The 22142-nt window shown below is 44.8% G+C and overlaps 1 protein-coding gene across 3 annotated transcripts in view; it reads left to right on the forward strand.

Annotated features, from left to right (window-relative positions):
- The window catches only part of SFMBT2 (Scm like with four mbt domains 2), a 208860-nt gene that overhangs the window by 167399 nt on the left and 19319 nt on the right, over positions 1-22142 (forward strand). For all 3 annotated transcript variants that reach the window (XM_049705753.1, XM_004281698.3, XM_049705754.1), the window contains 3 exons: positions 1041-1111; positions 3769-3908; positions 16800-16909. In XM_049705753.1, the coding sequence (XP_049561710.1) occupies positions 1041-1111; positions 3769-3908; positions 16800-16909 (321 nt within the window). The remainder of the gene's footprint in view (positions 1-1040; positions 1112-3768; positions 3909-16799; positions 16910-22142) is intronic.

Below are 22142 nucleotides of genomic sequence, written 5' to 3' on the forward strand. Positions count from 1 at the left end.
GGTTATTTGATGCAAATAACAGTTTTCTGGGTATTCTTTTTACATTTCTAACAGTGTTTCAGGTTAATCATCTCACTCCAGTTTTATCTGGATAACATTGAAATAAAGAGGAAAAACTAAACTAACAGTCACGTCATGGAGGCCAAATCTGAATTCATGACTCCTCAATTTGCAGTCCGTGGATCAGTGGTTTTCACCCTTTACTCGCATCTGTCACTAGACAGCTCGTTAAAACACAAGTTGCTGGGCTCCGTCTGCAGAATTTCTGACTCAGGATGTCTGTGGTGGGGCCTGAGCATCTCCAGGTGTAACAGGTTCCCAGGTGATGCTGATCTGACAGCTGGGGGACCCCACTCTGGGAACCAGCACCATAGATGACCCCACTAAGATCTCTCGTTACCGTTTACTTGGAGTTTATATAGTTTTCCAGCTATGCGGTTTCTACACAGCCAACCTGTACATCCCCGGGAAAGCCAAGTTGCCTCTTTTCCCCTAAGGTGACAGTTTTTATATTTGTTCAGCAACTTTTTATTGAACAACAGCACAGACTCTGTCTTAGGCTCATAAACCTACTTCACATTTTAAGAATCATCACTTCTTAGATTTTCTTTGGAGATTTTGTTTTCAGTGCGGCCGTGACCCACACAAGCATGAACGCCAGAAATCAAAAGTCAGCAGAAAGTCATTGATGAGAAGTCTGACTTTAATTAAAGTCGATGCAAGCTGACTTTCTGCGTGTCCTAAATATAATTAAGGACATTATTATAATTCTGTAACAAGCGACAAGCCCAGGAGTGACCTAGAGGAATCTCAGTGATCAGTGATGACCCCTCCAGGGGCTGGAGACCCATAGGCTTCTTGGAATTATTGTAAGACTTGCCCGCAAAGATCTTACCTGTTGTTATACATGCACACATTGTATCTGACCACATTCTTAGCTTAGATTTCTCTAATAGTTGCTTTAAGTTATGAAAAGACTTTGGAAGGTACTAGTTTCTTCTAAAGCGTGAAACCCATGGGAGTTTTTTCTTTATCCACAGATCATCGTCCACAGTGCCTGTTGAGAAAATACCTCACGACCTTTGTTTATTCCCTCACCTGGACACCACAGGTAAACGAGCTACTTAGGATGCCCTGACGCGTCCCAGTATGTCGCTGTGACTGGAGACATGGATATATTTTTAGGTCAACGTGAGAATACTCAACTTTGAGCCAACTGGCTTTTTTTCTTGCTGCTTATTTACAGATACCTACTCTTTTAAAAAAAAATTCTAAGCTAAATTCCTGGTGCCTCTTCTTTTCTGCTTCTTGGTCAGTAGCTCTAGACACTTCCCTTGGTCTGAGGAAAAGGGTCTGTGTGTTACTTGGAAATTACGAGCCCAGTTAGGACTGTGTATCATGAATAATCATGTGGAAAAAGAAGGAGTTGAAAATATCGTTATCAGGCATTTCTTTTTGGACATTTTATGCCAGTTGCACTTGCATGTTTACACTAGTGGTTAATCCTTAAGTCCCTGTGAGCTTTTGAATTGTTCCCTAAAACCCTCTGTTTGAATAGCTGGTTGGGAACAGTATATGTGTTTTAATGTATGAAGTCCTGCGTCTTACAATAACCTTTAAACACACAGACGTGAATTACCCTTTGACCACAAATCTGATTATAGACATCTTTGTACATTAAGTAATATATTTGATTAAGAATTCTATTTTCCAGCCAAAACGAAGCCTGTTCTGAATTCCAGCATTAAAACCTATATACTGTGGAAGAATCCTATTAGGCAAAGGTTTCTTTGTAGTAAAGAGAGCAGTTTTGTGAGTAGACTTACTAAGGTTGTTTTTTTCCTAAGGGTCTGGGCAGAGTAATCCTATCCCCAAATTTCCATGTAAATGCAGCTATGGACATTTTTTTTTTCCTGTTGTATAAAATTCAAACTTCAGAATGGTTTTAAAGGAACCATGTCATCTTTCAGAGTTGGTAATTGTTATGTTACTCCTTTTTTTTTTTTTTTTTCCGGTACGTGGGCCTCTCACTGCTGTGGCCTCTCCCGTTGTGGAGCACAGGCTCCAGACGTGCAGGCTCAGCGGCCATGGCTCGCGGGCCCAGCCGCTCCGCGGCATGTGGGATCTTCCCGGACCGGGGCACGAACCCGTGTCCCCTGTATCGGCAGGCGGACTCTCAACCACTGTGCCACCAGGGAAGCCCCTACTCCTTCTGTTTTATACCCAGAAAAGTAACATGTCTCCCTCGTTACCCGTTGGTTCTCAGTTGAAGTCCTGTGAGAACAAAGCTTCCCAGACTGTCAAATCACCATCCCAAATGAATAACAAGTTTTTATACAGAAAGAAAGTTTTCATACTGTTAGTGCAGCTTGACTTGGAACAGTGGCGGGAGAAGATGAGCCTCAGCTGGCTGTGTGACCGCAGTCCGTGTGTGTAGACATCAGGACGCGTCCCCGTGGTGACAGCGATACCTCACCATTTAGTTGTTCTGCGTTTTCCCCATGGCAGCTTGAGACACAATGAGATCAGCACATTGCCCTCCTGCTTTATAAGTAGGAAGGCTAATGAGGAAGATGCAGAGTTAAGCCCCTGGGAGGCGCATTTCACATCCATGGACTGGCAACATGAGGAAGCTTGACCATACCTAGGGTTGGCCTGGGTGTGGGGCAAAGATTAACAGATACACACTATTATATACAAATAGATAACCAACAAGCACCTACTGTATAGCACAGGGAACTCTACTCAGTATTTGGTAATAACATATAAGGGAAAAGAATCTGAGAAAGAATACAGATATGTACATATATATGTGTGACTGAATCACTGTGTTGTACACCCGAAACTAACACAACATTGTAAATCAACTATACTTCAGTTGAAAAAACAAACAGGAACTGGGCAGTGCTTATTCGAGTGTAATTTGGGTCCCTGTGGTGAATAGCTTGGCCGCTTCTAGTAAAAGAGGGTACACAGACCCGGTGGCTGAGCGGCTCCACCCCTTGTTGTAGACCTGGAAGAATCTCTTGTCCGTAAGCAGAGAGGATTTTCACAGTTGTGTTCATTAAGGCACCATAGGTAATATTTAAAAAGTAGAAACAACTAAATGTCCATCAGTAAGAGAATAGAAAATTCAATTGTGTTATATTCACACAGTGGAAAGTGAATGAATTAGTGAATTGTGAATGAATGAATTGTGTAGTGAATTTCACTACACAAAGTGAAAAGTGAGTGAATTTTCTGTGTATGCATTTACCCGTTTGGGTGGATCTCAGAAACCTCATGTTGAACTGACAAAATGTCGCAGAAAACCTGTATGGAGTATTTTAAAAATAACCTAAGTATCCTGAATTGCTTGTGGATACACATATATGTTGTGTGGTAAAGTTTCTAGACTCTCGTGGGAATGGTAAATGCCAGCTTCAGGGTAGTGGGTTCTTTCTGGGGGGTTGGGTGCAGGATTTCCTGAGGTAGGTTAGGGGAACTTAGCTGTGTAACTGGTGTTTTTCTCTTTAAGCTACGTTGGAGGATACCTTAGTTGTCATTGTCTTATTTTCTGTGTTTTGTGTGTGTGTTTTGAATCCTGCATAATAAACAGAAGGTTCATTTATATGGTAGAAAAAAGAATCAGGATTCCTAAGATATTACTGTGGATGTAAAACGTTCTGATACGAAGACACAGTGCACCTCTGGGTAGTTTTGCCAACGCAGTGAGTTAAGCAGGTTTCTCCGGTCCGAAAGCATCAGCTGTGTTTCTCTTCCCTGCAGGTACCGTCAACGGGAAGTACTGCTGTCCTCAGCTTTTCATCAACCACAGGTGTTTCTCGGGCCCCTACCTCAACAAGGGGAGGATCGCAGAGCTGCCTCAGTCGGTGGGACCAGGCAAATGTGTGCTGGTCCTTAAAGAGGTAAAGCACAGCCACGGGGGACTGGTTTTCACGGGGTGGTGGCCACGTGGGCACAATCCCTGAAGAAGGGGGTCATAGGAATTTGAGTCCATTCAGGCAACATGTACCAGGACATGCACCTCTTTCCTCTCAATCCTGTGAGCTGGAGGCTGGTGGTACAAAGATAGAAATGGCGTTCCTGCCCCGGAAACACTCCCTGTCTAGTGGGAGGGATGTGCCTTCCCTGCTCTACATTTGAGTAAAGTCTTTTGTGAATCATCGCTTTTTTGTTTAAAAAGATGGCCTATTTTGAGCCTTTGTGTAGGTACATTCCTGTTTTTTGTGACAAAAAAGCACCCCCCAAACATCAAACTATACCATGATGAGCGTGTTTTAATTCCCTGGGCACAACGATCCAGTTATCCATTTATCCGTCCATTTATCCATTGAATAAATGTGTGTTCGACAACTTCTGGGAGCCAGGCACGGCATCAAGTACCAGGTCAAGAAATAAACACCCCCTGCCCTCTGCCCATTTGGGTTTCACGGTCCTCTTGGGGAGATGATGTAATTCTAAGTGAGACGTACAGTCGGGTGAAGGCTCGGTGGAGACCAGAGCGTGTGGTCTGGGCACAGGGGGGGATGTGACGGATCTCTGGATGTGACACTTGATCTGAAGGAGGCAAAGTGATGGCGCCTTGAATGCACAGCGCAGATAAGGCTGCACCGGTGGAGTTCAGGGTGGTCACATGTGGCTGGAGGATAGCATTGGTCCTTACGTATAGGTGTAAAATTCACTGGTATAAAAGAGTATGTTATGTTTTGAAAAGAGAAAATGAGAAATCTGGCTGGCCTTCTGCCTCAGCAGGAGGCAGGATGGAGGAGAGGGTCTGCTGGGAACGGCTTCCCTGGCGTCCTGAGGGATATGGGGCTGAAGCTGTGGGTGACTGGAGCCTCCAGGTGACACCGCGCCCGTGCAGTTCCCGCCTTGCGAGAGCCCCTGTGAGATTTCACATTTCATTTCGCCCAAAGAGCATGAGATCATTGCAGCAAAGCCAGAATGCGTTTACCTTTTCAGGCCATCAACAGTATTCGCAGTTAAAGACTTTCTCATATTTCAGAAAAAAATTTGTCTTAGAGAAAAAATTGGGGTTACAGTTGAGGAGCAACCCTGTAAGAAAGGGACCAGGCTACTGCTGTTGTTATTTGCTCAGGCGAATTTGACGTAGAAGAGGCATAGCAGGTGCTTCCTGCCCATCCTGAGCTCTCAGTCGTGGGAGGGACGGACAAGCCAGTAGCACCTTCCGGGTAGTCAGTATCTCAGGGTGGGCTCAGGGGTTTGGAGATCTCGGGGACTTCCTGCACGGCCTGTGGGGTGGGGGAAGGGGGCACCCTGCTCCAGGGGACGGAAAAGCATCCGGGAAGCCTGGAGCATTGGTGGGATCACGGGAAGGAAAACAGGAAGGAACGCTTGCAGCGCCTTGAATACGAGGACCGTAGGGACAGGCGCGGAAAGTGCAGAGATTCGAATCCAGAGTCTCCTGCGGGCCGGGACCCCGTCCTGGGCGCTTTGCCTGTGTCCTTATTTAGACTTGCTTTTCTTGAGATCTATCACCTTCATGCTTTACGTTCTGAAATCAAACAGTGCAAGGCGTGCGCCCAGCCTGAGTGGCGAATGGACCCCATTGATGAGAAGTTAAAGGGAGATGGTGGCCGAGGAGGGGGTGGGGCAGCCCCTCTCGAAGGCCGTCGGGGATGCTGGGGAGTGAGCTCCAGCCAGCAGCCGAGACATGGTGCACGGCCCCAGCTTGGCCCATAATATTTATTCTTTCCATCTGACTGTTTACAGGGTAGGCAGGTGACGAGGAACCCTCCCCTGCAGCGTGAGCCCAGAGACGTCGTCCTTTGTAAAGAACACGAAAACCCCACATAAATAAGGGTCACTTCTTTTTTCTTTTTTTTTTTAAACATCTTTATTGGAGTATAATTGCTTTACAATGGTGTGTTAGTTTCTGCTTTATAACAAAGTGAATCAGTTATACGTATACATATGTCCCCATATCTCTTCCCTCTTGCGTCTCCCTCCCTCCCTCCCACTCTCCCTATCCCACATAGGGTCACTTCTTTTTTTTTTTTCTTTGCGGTACGCGGGCCTCTCACCGTTGTGGCCTCTCCCACTGCGGAGTACAGGCTCTGGATGCGCAGACTCAGTGGCCATGGCTCACGGGCCCAGCCGCTCCGCGGCATGTGGGATCTACCCGGATCGGGGCACGAACCCGTGTCCCCTGCATCGGCAGGCGGACTCTCAACCACTGCGCCACCAGGGAAGCCCGGGTCACTTCTTTTAAACTCACCTTCCAGCCCCAGATATAAGACTGAATTACCAACGTAGAACTCTTTATCTGTTGACACCTCTTTTGTTGCTGTAGGATGAAAGGGGAAGGTATCAGCAATTCTATTTACATATCCCTAACACGCACACTGAGAGAGAGAATTTGCTCAGTTAGTGCAGTGAACTCTGGATCACTCGTATTCTTTCTGGGAACCGATAAGTACAGAAATCAAAATATCCAACAATCCAAAATGATTAACGGTTAATCCAAAGTTTGCTTCAAGGATGGCAAATATAATTAATTTCTAAATGACTCAGGACCCCCCCATTATTAACATCTGTCCTTTGTATCATGCTGTTATAATACAGCGCCGAGCACGTCGCAGATACCCAGTGAACGCACGCGGATGAACACACACTGAGTTCTGCATCTGCCTGACCGTTCTCTCTTCTCGGTGCCATTTCTCACCACGCTATTCACTGGGTCAGCCTCTGATTTCCCAGTTCCTTTTAGGTTTGCTGCCTTTACTCCCTCGGGCTGGGAAATCAGCTAACAAATTTAAGTCAACTTCTATCCGTCGACTAAACTTTATTTATTGAGCTCCTACTCGCCATAGAGCCCTTGAATAGAACCGTTGAGGGTGTTCAGCTGTAGCAGAGGTTATTTCCAGGTAGGGAAGGTTAAGGAAGGCCCAGTGAGATCTTCCCAGGAGTCAGCTCAGCAAGCTCGATGCCCAGAGGCCCTTCTTACTGCCAGGGCCGATGCCTCGGAGAGTGGAGGCTGCTGGAACACTACCCCTAGACAAGCGAGCGCTTACTGTGCATTTAAGTCGGCACAGACCACAGGTCCTGCAGATGGTAGATTTGGTCTAAGAAGAAACCAAGCCCAGGTTACATGTAGGGATATCTGTCACTGTATAAAATATAGCCCCTAGACCTAATGGACTCTCTTGAGTTCCCCCAGTGCTTTCAGCCCTTGAGGGCAACCTTGCCATGGCCGTATCACCTGCCTGAATTTGTGCCTGGTTTTGTTGCCAGTGATCAGAATGGGACAGGGAAGCTCACAAAAACCTGGTGAATGGATGCGCTTGTGTAAAGTCCCCACAAGACCGTTTCACACCCACGTCCCAGTGGTTCCAGTGAGGTCCTTGGCCACCTGCGGACCCTGTTAACAGACACAGTGGCCTTAGGGTCAGTCTCTCTTTGGGGCTTGGCTAGTTTACTACATAATATTTTTAGAATTCAGCAGTAGTTAGCCCTGATCAATCCTCTGATAGGTCCCAGCAAACAAGTTTAAAAGCTAGGCCAGAGGGACCTCCCTGGTGGCGCAGTGGTTGAGAGTCTGCCTGCCGATGCAGGGGACACGGGTTCATGCCCCGGTCCGGGAGGATCCCACATGCGCGAGCGGCTGGGCCCATGAGCCATGGCCGCTGAGCCTGCGCGTCTGGAATCTGTGCTCCGCAACCAAAAAAAAAAAAAGAAAAAAAGCTAGGCCGGAGCAGTTTTCTGATGACAGGAACTAGTTTTTTGCTGATGTTCAGAAAATGCATGAAGCAGGAAAGAAAGCAAGCAAGCACTTCAGTTCCGTGAGTGCAAGAAAAATGTAAGTCCCACCAAGCCAGTGTTCATGCTAATACTCCTGCTTCAGCCCAGGACCTGGGCATGGTTTCCAATTGCATTTCACTTACAGAGAATGAGGGCATTAGAGCAAAGACGGAGCACGTTCGCTTCTTCAGGCCATCAGGGGTGTTAGTAGTTAAACGGTTTTCTGTCTTTGGAAGATGTAGAGTGATGGCCGTTTTCCCTCTGTCTGGTTCTTGGAGAAATACACGAGGTCTGTGGGCATGGGTGTGGAGCCGGCCTTTGGAGAGGGGTCCTGAGGGGTCCTGAGTGCTGAGAGGGCGGTGGACCAGAGGGGAGGAAGTTTCTGGCAAACGGGAGGATGAACGCCTGTTCACTTTCTGGGCATTGAGCGTCCTGAGCTCGAGTAGGGTTGAGGGCGTAGGGACCTCGATTCCAGAAGGAGGGCGGTGGAGGGGGCGCAGGCAACCTCTAAGATCAGGAGCCCAGTCAGGTCCAGTCACCTCGAACAAGGGGCTCCCAGCGAGTAGCCTGGAGGGGAGGGGGCAGGTCAAGCCCAACCACAGCCCCTCAGGTCCCTGGGGCGTTTTGTGGGACCCTCGGGTGCAGTCACAGGGAGAGTGGGCCCTGTGACGACAGACAGGAAGTGATGGTGTTTGTCATAAATGAAACTCGCAAGATCAGGACGGTCGTCGCCAGCCAGGACTGTCCTTTTCTATCCCTAGTACTTTCCCATGCACTCCTGCCCCAGTAACGCCAGGGTCTCCCCAAGTCAAATAAACTGCAGGTCCCTGGGGGCCCTCGGTGAACTTGGGAGGTTTTGCATCCCAAGCGTCCCACACCTCTGAGATCATCAGCATTGTGGGATGGAGTCTTGTCGCCCATTCGCAGAGGCATTCAAAGAACTTCTGCTTCATGCTTTTTATGCAAGCTCGTGAGTGGCCAGGTCTGCGGTATTGACTTTGTCTACAGTGCAGTAAGGCAGGCGTTGTGTGCCTGTGTCGGTGTGTGAGAGAGAGAGAGCTGGTGAGCACAGGAGGAAAAGGTGGTGGGGGGCATCTGATGTATTCACTCCTGCCCATGTGTACTGCGATGGAAAGTTCAGCTTCTAATGCAGACACACAATGAGATGGGAGAACACCGACCGGGTCCTACTGGCAGAAATGGCTCTGAAAACGCCCACTCAGGAAGAATGGGAGTCTGTGTTTTCATAGCAACTCTGAAGGCCATAGGTTTGAAGGCAACCTGCCAGGATAAAACCCCACGTGCCTTACAGAGATCTGGGGGGAGCCCAGGGTTTTTCTTAAACATTATTTGGTTTAAATTATTTGCGGTGTGTAACCTCTGTTTTTAGCAAAAAAGAGAAATGTATCATTTTCGGTGGGGAGTCGATAGGAGTCCTTTTTCCCATTTTCCACATCACCTTCCGATGCGTGAAGCTACAGGTGTTAACAGAATTGCTCCTCAGCAGCAGGGGTGACCTGTGTTTCACTTGCTGCCTTTGGGCAGCAGGGTTTAAGAAATGAACATTTATAGAGGGAAAATCGACAGGTTGTGCCTTTTCTGTGGAAAAGCAAAAATATGGCACTGGAGTTTTATTGCCTTTTCTTTCTGATGTGGAACTTAAGAGAAAGCAGCATGAGTCCTGGACACTCAGGAAACTTTCTGGATCCATGAGCCTCCCTGGTTGCTTCTTCCCCTCTAGCACAACTGTCTGCCCCACTTAGTGGAGATCGCCAGGCTTGCGACCTCTGACTCACCCTGACACCGAGGGACCAGTCTGAATACGATGGGCTAGATGGATAAGATAAAATAAGTGAGGCTAGACACAGCTTCAGCTCCACCAAAGGGGAAAGTTGTTCCTGATTCGTAAAATACAGAGACACACATATGCACGCATCCACCCTACACTATCCTCCCCTCACTCTACCCACCTACCCACCTACCCATCCATCCACCATCTGTCTATATCTATCTTTCTATCATTTATCTCTATATATCATATTCATCCATTCATCTCTCCATCATCTTTCTATCTATTAATCGTTATCTATCTATCTATATCTAGTGTACCTAAAAGAGTCACTTTGGTACTCTTCATCACAATCTGGTCCAGGGATGCAAAGGTTTAGACATGACCCACTGAGCCTTTTTGGGTTTTTAAGAGAGTAGGTTGTGATTCGTTTAACTTTGCAAACAGTGACTGCAGAAATGACTAAGAGCCCTGAGTACTGGTGTGATGATGCCAGAGTCTGCGGTAACTAATTGGGTTGCCACCAGGGCGCAAAGGAGCCAGGCACGTTCACCTTTATTGAGTAAGGTTTCTCTCTCCCTCAATCCGCTTCTGTGGTCTGAATAGCTCTTTAGCCTCAGAAGGTGCAGAGGTCAGTGGTGTGGGGACTGCTGGGTGTATGCGTATTGTTTTTTGTCCATCCGCACCTTCCCAGGGTCTTTCATTCTGTTATCTGACACTCAGCAGCTATTACCGTGCATGGTCACATCAGATACACTCCAGCTCTGGGAAGCCAGCAGAGAATGAAACGTCATCCATCCATCCATCCCATTCACCCATTTAGTCGGTTCCTAAGCAATTTCTGAGTCATATGCGTGTGCTGGTGGGCGCTGTGCTGGAAGCTGGGGAGTCAAGGTGAGCAGGAGATGTGCCCCCCAGGTGAGTTGACAGTCCCTGCTGCAGAGCCTCAGGGGGGAGGACTTAGGCATTTCAGGTTATACTGGAAAGGGGAAGAGTCTTGCCTAAGTGACATCCAGTTAAGTCAGTCAACAAAATCAGAGATGCAGACGTGCCTCTGGACAGTGTTCTCCGGTGTTCTTGTTGCTGTTGTTTTAAACTTATGCTGAACATGAACCCATTGAGAACAGTGTACCAAGCCTGTGGGTGGTATAAACTATAGCACATACATAATGTATGATTCAGGAATTAGCTAGACAGTGTCCAGGAAGGTTGGCAAAAAAAGTACAAGGTTTTTTTTTGTTGTGAAGGTTTTATGATTTGCCTGTAAAGATGATGAGATACTTTTGCTGAAATTTCTTATTGTACTCTAGGGAAGGATTCTGTAACAAGGAAATCAGTGGCAAATGCTACCTCCTGGGCCTCCGTCGACATAGAACATATGGTACCAGATAAATTCTTGGAGTGAATCAATCATTAAGTTTTAGATGTACAGAATAATTTGATCCAATATCAGTGCCCATCTTGAAATTCATTGAACAAATTCCAAAAGAGTCTTGATTGAGCGCCTCCTATTGCCAGGCATGGTTCTAGCTACTATGAATAAAGCAACAAACAAAATGTAGTCCCTGATTTCTCATCAGGAGGGCAGGCTGGTGAGGCTCCCTTCCTAAGGTTTGCACACAGCTGCCTTCTTGCTGTGTCCCCGCATCTGAGAGGGAGGCCATCTCTCTGGTCTCTGCTCACAAGGGCACCCCGTCATGGAGGATCCATCCTCAGGACCTCATCTAAACTTAACCACCCAAAGCCCCACCCCCAGTACCATCACATGGGGGAGGGTAACGCTTCAACGTAGCGATTTGGCGGGACATACTCAGTCCATAGCAGAAGGGAAAACCACAGGTGGAAAAGAATACTCTGGAAAATAGTCTAGAGTATAAGGGCGTTTTGCTGCTGACGGATCATGAGCTCAGAGGGCATCGTGGGTGGGTTTGGGAAGCCGTGAGGAGCTTGAGATTGGGGCAGACAAGGGGGAAGCGCAGAGCTGTATGGGAGTGGGATTCTGGGCAGAAGGAAAGTTCTAAGAGTGTTGCGTTTCTGGTGACGAAGCTGAAGGAAGGTACAGGGTATGATGGGATTCTCCTGTTCATCTTCCAGGGGGAAGTGGATAATTCCTGAAAATATAGGCTTCTTCGGAGAGTGGTCTTTTAATCAAATTGAAGTGATAAAGTAGGGAGTACTTTGGTGCCGGGGGAAGGGGGCTGCCTACCAGGGAAGCACTGGGCTCCCCGACCTTGCCTTTGAGCCTGAGGAGGGGGGCGGAAGGGCCTGCTCTCCGGGTGGTGGGTTGTCCAGGGGAGGTGAGCCTTCCGTTAAGAATCAAAACAAAGGTAGAGGGCAGTTTCAGCGCAAGCAATAGAGTCCACCTGGGAAAGCACGTCAGATTATTACTGTTCTTATTACAATTTTTGTAACTAATAACCAAAGGAGAGATGAGCACAGTGATTATTAGGTAATATTTTGGGGGTATATTAGATGCAGCAGTTGCATTAATTTCGGGGACGTGCCCAGAGCAGTCAGTGATTCGGGAGACTGAATGAAAACACCTACGTTTAAGGGTAAATAACTTGGAAAAGTCTTGTTTTCTTTTCCAAGCTTGTTTCGTGCTTTCCTCTGGCTTCTTAGAAGGTTACGTTTGCGCTGCAGAGAAGGAAAGACCCTGCTGCTTCCTCTTTGCTCTTACGAGAACATCTTCCTTTCTTTTCAGTTTTTGGTGGCGTTTACTTTTGTGAGCGTTTAAGAGGAAGTGCTGCGTACTCCATTGATAACACTGTGGACCTCTGGGGGGTGTAGGATAAATGTGACTTCACTCTGGGAGAAGAAGCACAGCTGCTACAGTTCGTTTGAAACCCAAACTCCTTCTTTGGGTTTGGAGACGTGTTTTAATTAATATTCTCCATTTAAATCTCATTACAAAAATAAAACTGCTTGTCTGTCTGCTCTGCAACTCGCCGGGCCTCTCATTGTATCGACAGCACAGGTGCTCACATCAGAGTCTTGTCTCATTTTGGTCCTCTCGCACTTTATGTATCCCATCCACCTGGCGAAGCCCTACTGATGGAGAAATGGCTGGTTAGGCAAGAGAAATTTTTTATCATTTTATTATTTTGAAAAACCCAGTCATAAAATTATCTCCATTTCACCTGATTTTGAAATTGAAAGAAATCATCTTTGAGGCCCGTGAGGGCCTTTGGTGGTCCCGATTTCTATAAAAAGCTAATTATTGTAACTGGCGCTTGGATAGACTGCAGAGCAGAAAGGTCTGCTGTAACAGTGAGCATGTTGAGGGGGGCTCCTTTGCATCCAGATTCTTCTTCTGACTTCGCCAGAGAGAATATCCTCCTTCCCGTTTCCCTGTGGGCCAGTCTCTCTCTAAATGTTTGCCCTAAAGAGACATCTCCCGCCCTGGCCACTAGAATTCAACAGATGACAGACCTTTGAGGTCAGGAGCCTGTCTTCTTTCCATTAAGTTAGCCCAGCCTGAGCTGTGGGAGCTTATATTTGCGTTCTGAAGTGTTTTCTAATCTTAACACTCAGAGAACTAATTTTCCTATTAAGTGGTTTCCTGCACTTTCAACATTGTTATAACTTTAATCATAGGATATAGTTGAGGTTGGAAACGATCTTAGTTACTTTCGGTGTTCGGGGAGAAGTTTTCATGATAGTGCATGTGGAAGGAAATAACGGAATTCCGTGATTTCACGAAGTGAACAGAAAAAAATCTCATCGATTTACGGAATCCTTTGAGTGCTGACCTTTGTACCTGAAAGGGCAGGGGCAAGAGAAGGAGACACGCATTCACTGAGGGGCTCCCGGGTACCAGACGCTTGGCGCTATTTGCTTCTTCCCCTGCCGACACCACCTACGCTCTGTTCTATTTGTCTCTTCCTCCCTCTGAGGACCCTTCTCTCTTCTCCTGTAACTGACTCACTCACCGTTTTCTGAGCAAACTTTTGCGCCTGATGGAGCAGAGGTAGGAGAACAAGAGGCGCAGTAGGACGGGGCCGTGGAATGCACCGTCGGAGTCCTCGGAGGTTCAGAGAGATGGGAGCGCAATTTGGATTTGAGAATTAGGTCATCGGTGCCCTTCAGTTTTGTGTACTGCTTGGAGAAGAAGCCAGATTTGGGTGGGTTGAGAATTGGAGATGAAGAATTTAAAAGTATAGACTTTTTTTTTTTTTTTGAGAAGTTGGGTTCTGGAGAAGAGGCAGTAGCAAGAAAGTCAGGAGCTTCTAAGGAGAGTTATTTTGCGAAGGTGCTTGACTGAAACATAAATACAGGCCGATGAGAATAGAGAGATGAAGGCTCAGGGAGAGTTTGTTTTGTGGGTGGATGAGGACTGCTTGGATATCAAGAAGAGGGCCACCTTAAACATTTTTTATATGCCGAGCTGTTACCTCCTTTATTTCTCACAACATCCTTATTACAGGGGAGAAAATCTTTTCCTCTACCCTCTTAGGTTCAGTAGGTAGGCCCTGTAAATTAAACTGACAAAAGACAGATTAACAGGAGAAAAGGGTTGCAAGAAATTAAAAACCAAAGAAGCCATTAGGCTTGAGATTTTTACATACCATTTTAATAAAAGACAGTACATTGTGGAGAGGTGATCAGACAAAGGGAAAGGGGTCTGAGCTCCAAGGACTGTTAAGTATATGCGGGAATCTAACGGAAGATAAGGGGTTTTTTTTCCTAGTAAGATTTGTTTGTGCAGAGTCATCTCTGGGCCATCTTTGTTTCTCCAGTGACAAGGGTTGTTCTCCTCCTGGTCCAAGAGCGGGGAGGGGGACACTTTCACAGTGTTTTAGGCAGAAACGGGGAGGGCAGAGAGTTCCTGCAGTGTCTGCTGTTTCTCAGTTGTGTCAGGGAAAAATTAATCCTATGCCAAAGTGGCATATTTTGAGGTGACAGGTTCTGACCCCCTTCATTGTGAACCAGGTAAATGGCAGCGCCCCCATTATACAGATGAGGAAAGTCAATCAAGCATCTTGCCTAAGCTTGATTAGCTTCTAAGGGATGGACCTGGGATCCCATCCCATATCTGTCCAACTTTACAAAGGCTATTGCTCCTCTGTTATAATATACTGTGGGGACTTCTGTGTAGAAGGCTGTTCCCAATAAACATTTCGTGAAGCCTAGGAAATCCAGTGAGGCATTGCTCTAGCGCTAATTTCCTCCTTGAGATACTCAAAGCAATCTTAATGTCAGTTTATTGGGAAGAGTGTTCATCAGCTTCACAGCTAACATCCTGTTAGTGAATTGGGGGCAGGGTCTGAGCTACCCTTTGTGATCAAGAGTGTAATAACTTGAATTCTGATGTTTTGCAAGGTACAGTAATTCAGTCTAACTTGGGCCATAATAACAGCTGTCAACTTAGTTATTTTCATGGAGTAACTATAATACACTAAGATGTCAGGTACATAAATTATTCAGATCACAATTCCAAAGTTTTATAGAGAGCTTGTTGAATTTAGAGACAAATGATGTGACATTGGGAAAAGCCAGGGGAAAATTATTCAATATCACATGCCTTTTACGATTTAATTGCCGCCTGTTTCCACTCTGAATTGAACTCTGGAAGGCATTTTCTTTTCACAGTCACAAAATGCATTTCTCTATGCAGCAAATAAGATGTAGCTCTGGGGCTTTCTCAACGAAACACAATGAAAAGATTCAGTTGAAATTTTATTGTCTGTTGATAAACACTTGGTGCGTGATTTCAGCCAGTTTCAAATGGATTTATTTTTAAACTCGGTTTCTGTAAATTGTACTGACAGTAAATAATAAAATCAGATGATTATTCTAATAGAGAAAACAAACACAATAGAACTAACTGCTTGTACTGCTGTGTCCTGGCCTTTTAGCATCTTGGCTGAAACACGTTCTCTGGATGGGGCTCTACAGGGACCTGGGAACATAGCAAAATGCCACCCAGGCAAGAAAAAGACAGTTGCCATGCTGACTGCAGAGTATAGAATATTTCAAGATCGAATCCTCAGTTATGAGAAGGCTTTGTTTCTCTCAATTAAATCAGGGTGCAGACCACACCAATTACATTCCAGAACACACCAGGTACATGGAAAACTGGGACTTGAAAATTTCTGCAGCATACTTTTCATCTTCTTTCTTCCCGTTAACACTGTGCTGGTCTCCTTCACAAAACAGTAGGCGCTTCAGCAATATAGCCAGTGTCCTTCCAACTCAATAAGGAATTTTTCTCACTCTCTCAGTGGGGTTTTGCTCCGAAACATGGCACGTGAACTCAGTGCCTGGCTCGTTCCTCTTCTGGACGGGGAGGGGCTTCAGGAACGGCGGGTACTGTGTGCTGTCTGTATGCTCCAGGGCTTGGCAAAGGGCAGATCCTCAGCGAACGGGCGTTTCATGGAATGAAGCCCCCGAGGTCTCAGTGTTCCTTTATGTGCTGCATTGCATCTTCACATTTTTTTGAGCTCTCTGTCCAAATAACAGCAGCTCACGAGCATGCCAGAACTCATGAATGTTCATTGCTAATGAGGATTTGCTTATGGGAAACGAGTGCCTCAGAACGTGAAGTTGAGGCTTTAGAAGGGAGATGTCTGGTCCCTCTGGGACTGTTGCAGTGGTTCTGACCACGTGTTCATTTTCTCGCACTTGGGACTTGGGAGTGAAGGGGTGGCTTGAGGAAGCTGTCAGATGGTGTTTAGACGCTCAGACTTCCTTTCGAAACACTCACGTCTCTGAGAAATGTCCTAATGTTAAATGTCCATAAATTGGGTCAGCGTCAGGTGAGTTTCAAGTAATTTCTTAGCCCTCCGTACAAGTATCTGAAGCTTATCCAGAAGCGTTGGAACAAACCTCCCATCTCCATCTTAGTGATTCCTTTTGAAATGTATTTTTAAGGATAAAATGGAATTCTTAGTAACCGATACTACTGAAGAGAAATCCAGTTGAAGGATGATCCATGGCTCTTTGGAGAAAATGGTTCAGTTTTTCTGCAACCAGGAACATTAGTGAGAGCCAGCCATCCCCTCTGGCCAGCGGTTCACACTCTCCCAGGCAGAGGCGTCGGATTTCACGCCCTTTCTATCCCCTTGATGGCGAGCACGTCAGTGCCAAGCTGCAAAACATTCTCTCTGACTCCATCGCAGCCCATTGCTGACGGGAGGTGCAGGGCAGACAGCTCTGAAGTATCAGCGGAGCGGTTTCTAAAACATTCTCGTTTTAGCAGAAATGGATGCAGTGGACGTTCACGACGATTCCTTTTTCCCAACAGGTTCTTAGCATGATTATCAATGCAGCTTACAAACCTGGAAGGGTATTACGGGAATTACAGCTGGTGGAAGACCCACACTGGAATTTTCAGGAGGAGACACTGAAGGCCAAGTAAGTGTTTTCAATTCTGGAAAACCAGGGTTCTCAGCATTCTTTGCCTGCCACTTTGAAACTTGTCCTTCCTCTTTTTCACATGGCCCAGAGAAGTGGAAACCAACAGAAGGCTTGTTGTTCTGCAGTTCTGTGCACCACACACAGAGTTTATTGTGTTAAATATACAGAATAAAAATGTACTGATGGGTTGTTTGATCCAGACATATAAAGAGAGGATTCCTCTTATCATTATTATACGTTTTTCATTAACAGATCTTAATATCTGTTACTGTAGAGTTTATGCCAGATACAATGTTCCTTACTCTGCGACTTGACAGTTTTAAAAAATAGGAAGAACCAATACCTCTCTTTGGTTTTGGTTAATAGGCTGTGGCTAGACATGTAGTTGGTCACTTATTTTATTTGGAAACAGGCTAATTGGAAAGGTAATGTTTGCTTTGCTTTAAGTTTCTTGAACTCTGAAATTGGGAACACCCCCTGGCCTGCTTTGCGAGAACTCAGTTGTTTAGGAGACAGATAGAAAAAGACCCATGTCTCAAGATAACTTTATGTTTAATAATAGTTTTGGTGGTTTGAGAGGGCTTTTAATATCCACTTAATTCTTTTCAAATGGAATAGATCTTCATCGGTCCACTTCCTGTATAATGGTGTCAAAAGGTATCACTTAGCTGTAACATTTGGAAAATGATGCTGTTTAAACAGTGAACTACTTTTCAATGGCTGGAGCATACCTAAGCCCTCCTTTAGGGAAAGTGCCTGTCCTATTCGTAGTGAAAATTAAGGAATATTAAATAACTTATATGACCAGTGGTATTTTCCTCCATGGTTAACTTACACCAGAACTGAGTACAGACGTGGAGAAATTCACAGTTACTCGCATTCATGGTTAGTTATCCACTCAGCCTTTCCTGTGTCTTTTTTGAGCATCTCTATAATTTTAGATTCAACAAAAGTCATGTATGGTCTAATGATACTCCACTAAACCACAAAAGTTAAAGGGAATGCATGTAAATAAGGAAAGTTTTGGTTTGTTGGAAGGTGTCGTGTCAATGAAGGGTGACACCATACCTCACCCTTCCCTTCCTTCCCAAGAAATATTTAATTGAGCTTCACCTGTAGCCCAGAAAAAAATAAAACATGTTATTTTTCCTATCTAACATTCTGTATTTTTCTACTTTATATAAGCTGGAGATTATCAGACACAGTAGAATACTTTGTTACAATGTCGATTCATACTGGTAGCGGTGGCAGGAAACCCGGGCAAGTATTTATAGAGAGAAACCCTTCTTACGTCTTGTTTTAAAATTTTTCTGTAAAATTCAGTACATCCAAAATACACCCAAGGATATAGAAATAGTAAAAGTACAACGACCTTAAATTCCATTAAAATCTCCCCTGCTCCCTAAGCTAGCCAGAAACTCACTCCGGATTCCCAGAGTGACAGAGAGAGTTCATTTTGCACTGTTGTCACTCATTTTCCCATTGCCAAGTTGATCAGAGCTTTTATGAAACCAGCCTGTTACAATCAAAACAGACACAGCACGACCCAGCCCTGCTGTATCGTAAAGGCAACGTTATTACCTATTATATCAAACATGACAGCGCGTTCCTTAGCAGAATCTTACACAGCAACTTATAATGAGAAAATGTGTGTCTGAACTGGATTTCAAGTGTCTGGATCACAGTAGCATCTTAAAGCAGCTGCTAACAATGGCAGATTTACAGTCAGCGGGAATATCCCTTATAATACTGCATGCTGAGTCACCTCTTTCCTTCTGATGTAAAACGACAACGTTTTAGATCTTGATAACTTTGATGTTTTCATTGGTGCAAAAGGGAGGAGAGAGAGTTGACTTCTTCCCATTTTGCTGAAAGGCTAAGATGCTTTCTTTCGTGAATAAATTAACTCAGCGAGGGCGGAGACCTGCGTTTAAGGCATTCAGTTGTCTTGGTTGTGGTCCTTGAATTATAAAACCACAGAGACTGTTCTCAGTAAGAAAGGGCATGAGATTCTTCTCTGTAGAGCTTTGGGAACGCTGTCACTTAGCATCCGGGAGTTCTGATTGGTTTTTTCCTCTTCTGAAAAGACCCATTTAGTTGAGAGCATAGGGGTGACATTCACAAGGGTTGATCTGTAAATAGACGAAAAACGAACACTGTCATCTACAGTTGTCCCCCAATGATTTTGCCTATTTAGCCAACAACCATACCTTTTATGCTAGAACAAATTATCGAAATGTTTTAACAGTGTATAAGAAGCCTATCACATAATGAGTCTTCAACATGGACTGCAAGGCAGAACCAGGAATAGCTTGTGCTAAAGGAAAAGGGGATGCTAGTGTGGTTCAGTTCAGCAGCTCTGGAAGAGAACATTGTTTCTTTCCGATGGATTGAAGTTACTAAATTGACCTACATTATTTAGAATTTCTGGAGGAGGAATTTAGGCTATACCTGGCTATACCTTAGGGGGATTAAAAAAAAAATCCAGTCCTGTGCTTTTAGAGACATTTACATGTGTTTTCCAACATGTTATAGAATCTTCCTGAGGGGGGAAAATTGTTGACTCTTGTTTGAATGGCTTTTGTGACAACCTTTATAAAAGCCAGGCGGAGGTTTAATAGATTTTCCCAGTCTCCTTTTGTTACAGTTATGCAGAATATTTAAAGTGGAAATATCCTGATGTAATTTTGAGTGAACTAGATTTCATTATCACTTAGGCAGAAGCAAGGAGATAAAGTCAAATCTTTACTTTTAGGTGAGTCACGTTCAGCTCTATGGAAGTGATATTTTGGTTTCTTTTTTCATAAGCAATGACTATTTTGTGTGTGTTTTCATTTATTTTACCTTTTGGGGGGTATTTATTCATGCCCATGGCTTTATGAACAGTAAGATGTAATATTTGACTATCAAGGAGATTTATGTGAAAAAGGATTCCCAAACTGAGAGACTTTTCACTGAAGAAAGATTTTGTTGGTTCATGTGTTAATTTTTACTTTGCTCAGATTTGTGAAATTTGCTCTCGTGAAAATGTATGCTGTAAACATTACGTTAAGCAAGAGGGTGAACCCGTTTCTGAAGAGAAGACTGAATTTCGGTGTGTAATAAATTCATCAGGTTATGGGCGTGGCGTTTCTGGGTCACACACAGACCAGTTTAGGATGTTCTGAATTAGAGGTTGTCTTTCATAAAATAAACGCCCACCCCATTTATCACACAGAGTTCCCATGACTTGAAATACAGGAATCAAGAAGGAAGAGAGAAATTTATGAGGTTGAGTACCTTAAGACTGAAAACTAGTGTTGCACTGACCCTAGTTGTAGATTAAGAATCTACAAGTAAAAGCTTTGTTTTGAAGGAAGTCGGGGCCATCTCTGACTATTTATTGCTAATGAGAAGAGCGATTTTTCTCACTGTGTGCCACGCATCCTTATTTCTGCAGTTATCATCTTTTTTCCCCCTTGTAATTCTTCCGTAAATATTTGAGGATGTGAATTCACCTTGACAGACAGGAGCCTTATTCTCCACTGTCATCATAGTCCTGTCGCAAGTAAATCTTGCATCACAAGATTTTTTAAAAAGGTCCTGACATGGGTCATTTTGAAAGATGAATGATAGAACTTAGGCTAAATTGAAGTCATTCTGCTTGGATCAGTGTTGGTGTTTTCACTTTGTATTTCTTTTTGACTCAACATCCGTTCTGATTTTTCTCAACTCTTTAACTGAAAGAGAAGAGACCGTTTTCCCCAGAACTCTTGTTTGTCCGTATTCATCTGTCTGTCTCCACCCTGCCACATGCACTCACACGTGGACATAAATCCCTACTTTGGCTGCTAGGAAATTATTGGAAGGCTACCCACACTTCCTTATGGATGTCAGGGGGAAAACCCCTTCATCTACCCTCTTAGGTTCAGTACCTGGGAGCCTGCAAACTAAACTGACAAAAGACAGGGAAAAAAAAAAAAAGACCATTTCTTTCCTGGTGCAATGGATGTACACACAGAAGTGCTCTATGATGTGTAACTCAAAGGGACAGTTAGGGTTTGGAGCTTATACCTAAGTCATCCCTAACTTAGTGGGGGGGAAAGGAGTGGGGAGAAAAGGCCTCTGGGGAAGAACAAATAGGTTTCTTTGGGAAAGACAAATGGGTTTTTAGGAGAAAAACTGGGAGATAAGAAAGTTTGGAATAGTTTGTTATGCAGGCAGGAGTGGCCTTTCTGTCTTCTTCAAGGCCATGAAATTCCTCCAAGAGGGGATTTATGGTAGGTTTATCCCTAGGATGAGAAGCGACCCCCAAAGAGGGTATTTATGGCGATCCTCACTGCTCAGAAATTTCTGCCTTTAGTCAGATAATGGAAACTCCAAGAAAGCTGCCTTCTGCATCTGTTGAACCGTAAACATCTTCCTCTTAAAACAGTCTGTGTGTGCACTCTGAGACTCTGAGTGGGTCCCCACGTTCACGGCAGGGAGGCAGTCCTTCCTGGTCCCTCCATCGTGCTGCCTTCCTGTACTGTTTCAAAGTGTGCTCCCCGTCAACCCTGCAATCACGAGGGGGGACAGCAGGTACTCTTAACAACCATTCTGGACCCAGACAACCATTCTGTTTTTCACTTCCTCTATTCAATAAATTACACGAGATAGTCAACACTTTATTATGATATAAGCTTTGTGTTGGATCATTTTTCCCAGCCATAGGTTAATAAGGTAGGCCAGGCGAAGCTCTGATGTTCGGTAGGTTGGGTGCATTACATGCATTTCCGACTTATGATATTTTCAACTTAAGGTGGGTTTATTGGGATGTAACCCCCATCGGAAGTCAAGGAAGATCTGCGTACAACTGTGTAAAGGAGCAGGTTGAGACGGCTGATGAGGAAACTGACAAGGTCAGCCTTCCTTGGTGGTTCTTTCTCTCTCAATTTTGCTTAGTTTTCCAAAAATTAACACAAGTGCTCTCAGCCAGAGCTACCACTACGTGCAGTTTTCCTGGAAAATAAGCTATCGTTCAGGATTTCAACTTGAAAATTAGGGTGCACATCAAGGACATAGTTTACTAGGCCCAGCTATTTTGATGTATTCTCATTTCAGTGGACTCTTAAGTTTAGTGAGATGTGAAGTAAATAAAGACATATGATCTGTTGCCAACTGAGAAATTTATCATTATTTTGTACCAATGATAGTTTTAAAAACTGTATTGAAAGGTGACTCAAACCATTTCGAAGAGCTCACCTTTTCA

Source organism: Orcinus orca, chromosome 2, assembly GCF_937001465.1.
Source record: "Orcinus orca chromosome 2, mOrcOrc1.1, whole genome shotgun sequence".
Taxonomy (NCBI): Eukaryota; Metazoa; Chordata; class Mammalia; order Artiodactyla; family Delphinidae; genus Orcinus; species Orcinus orca.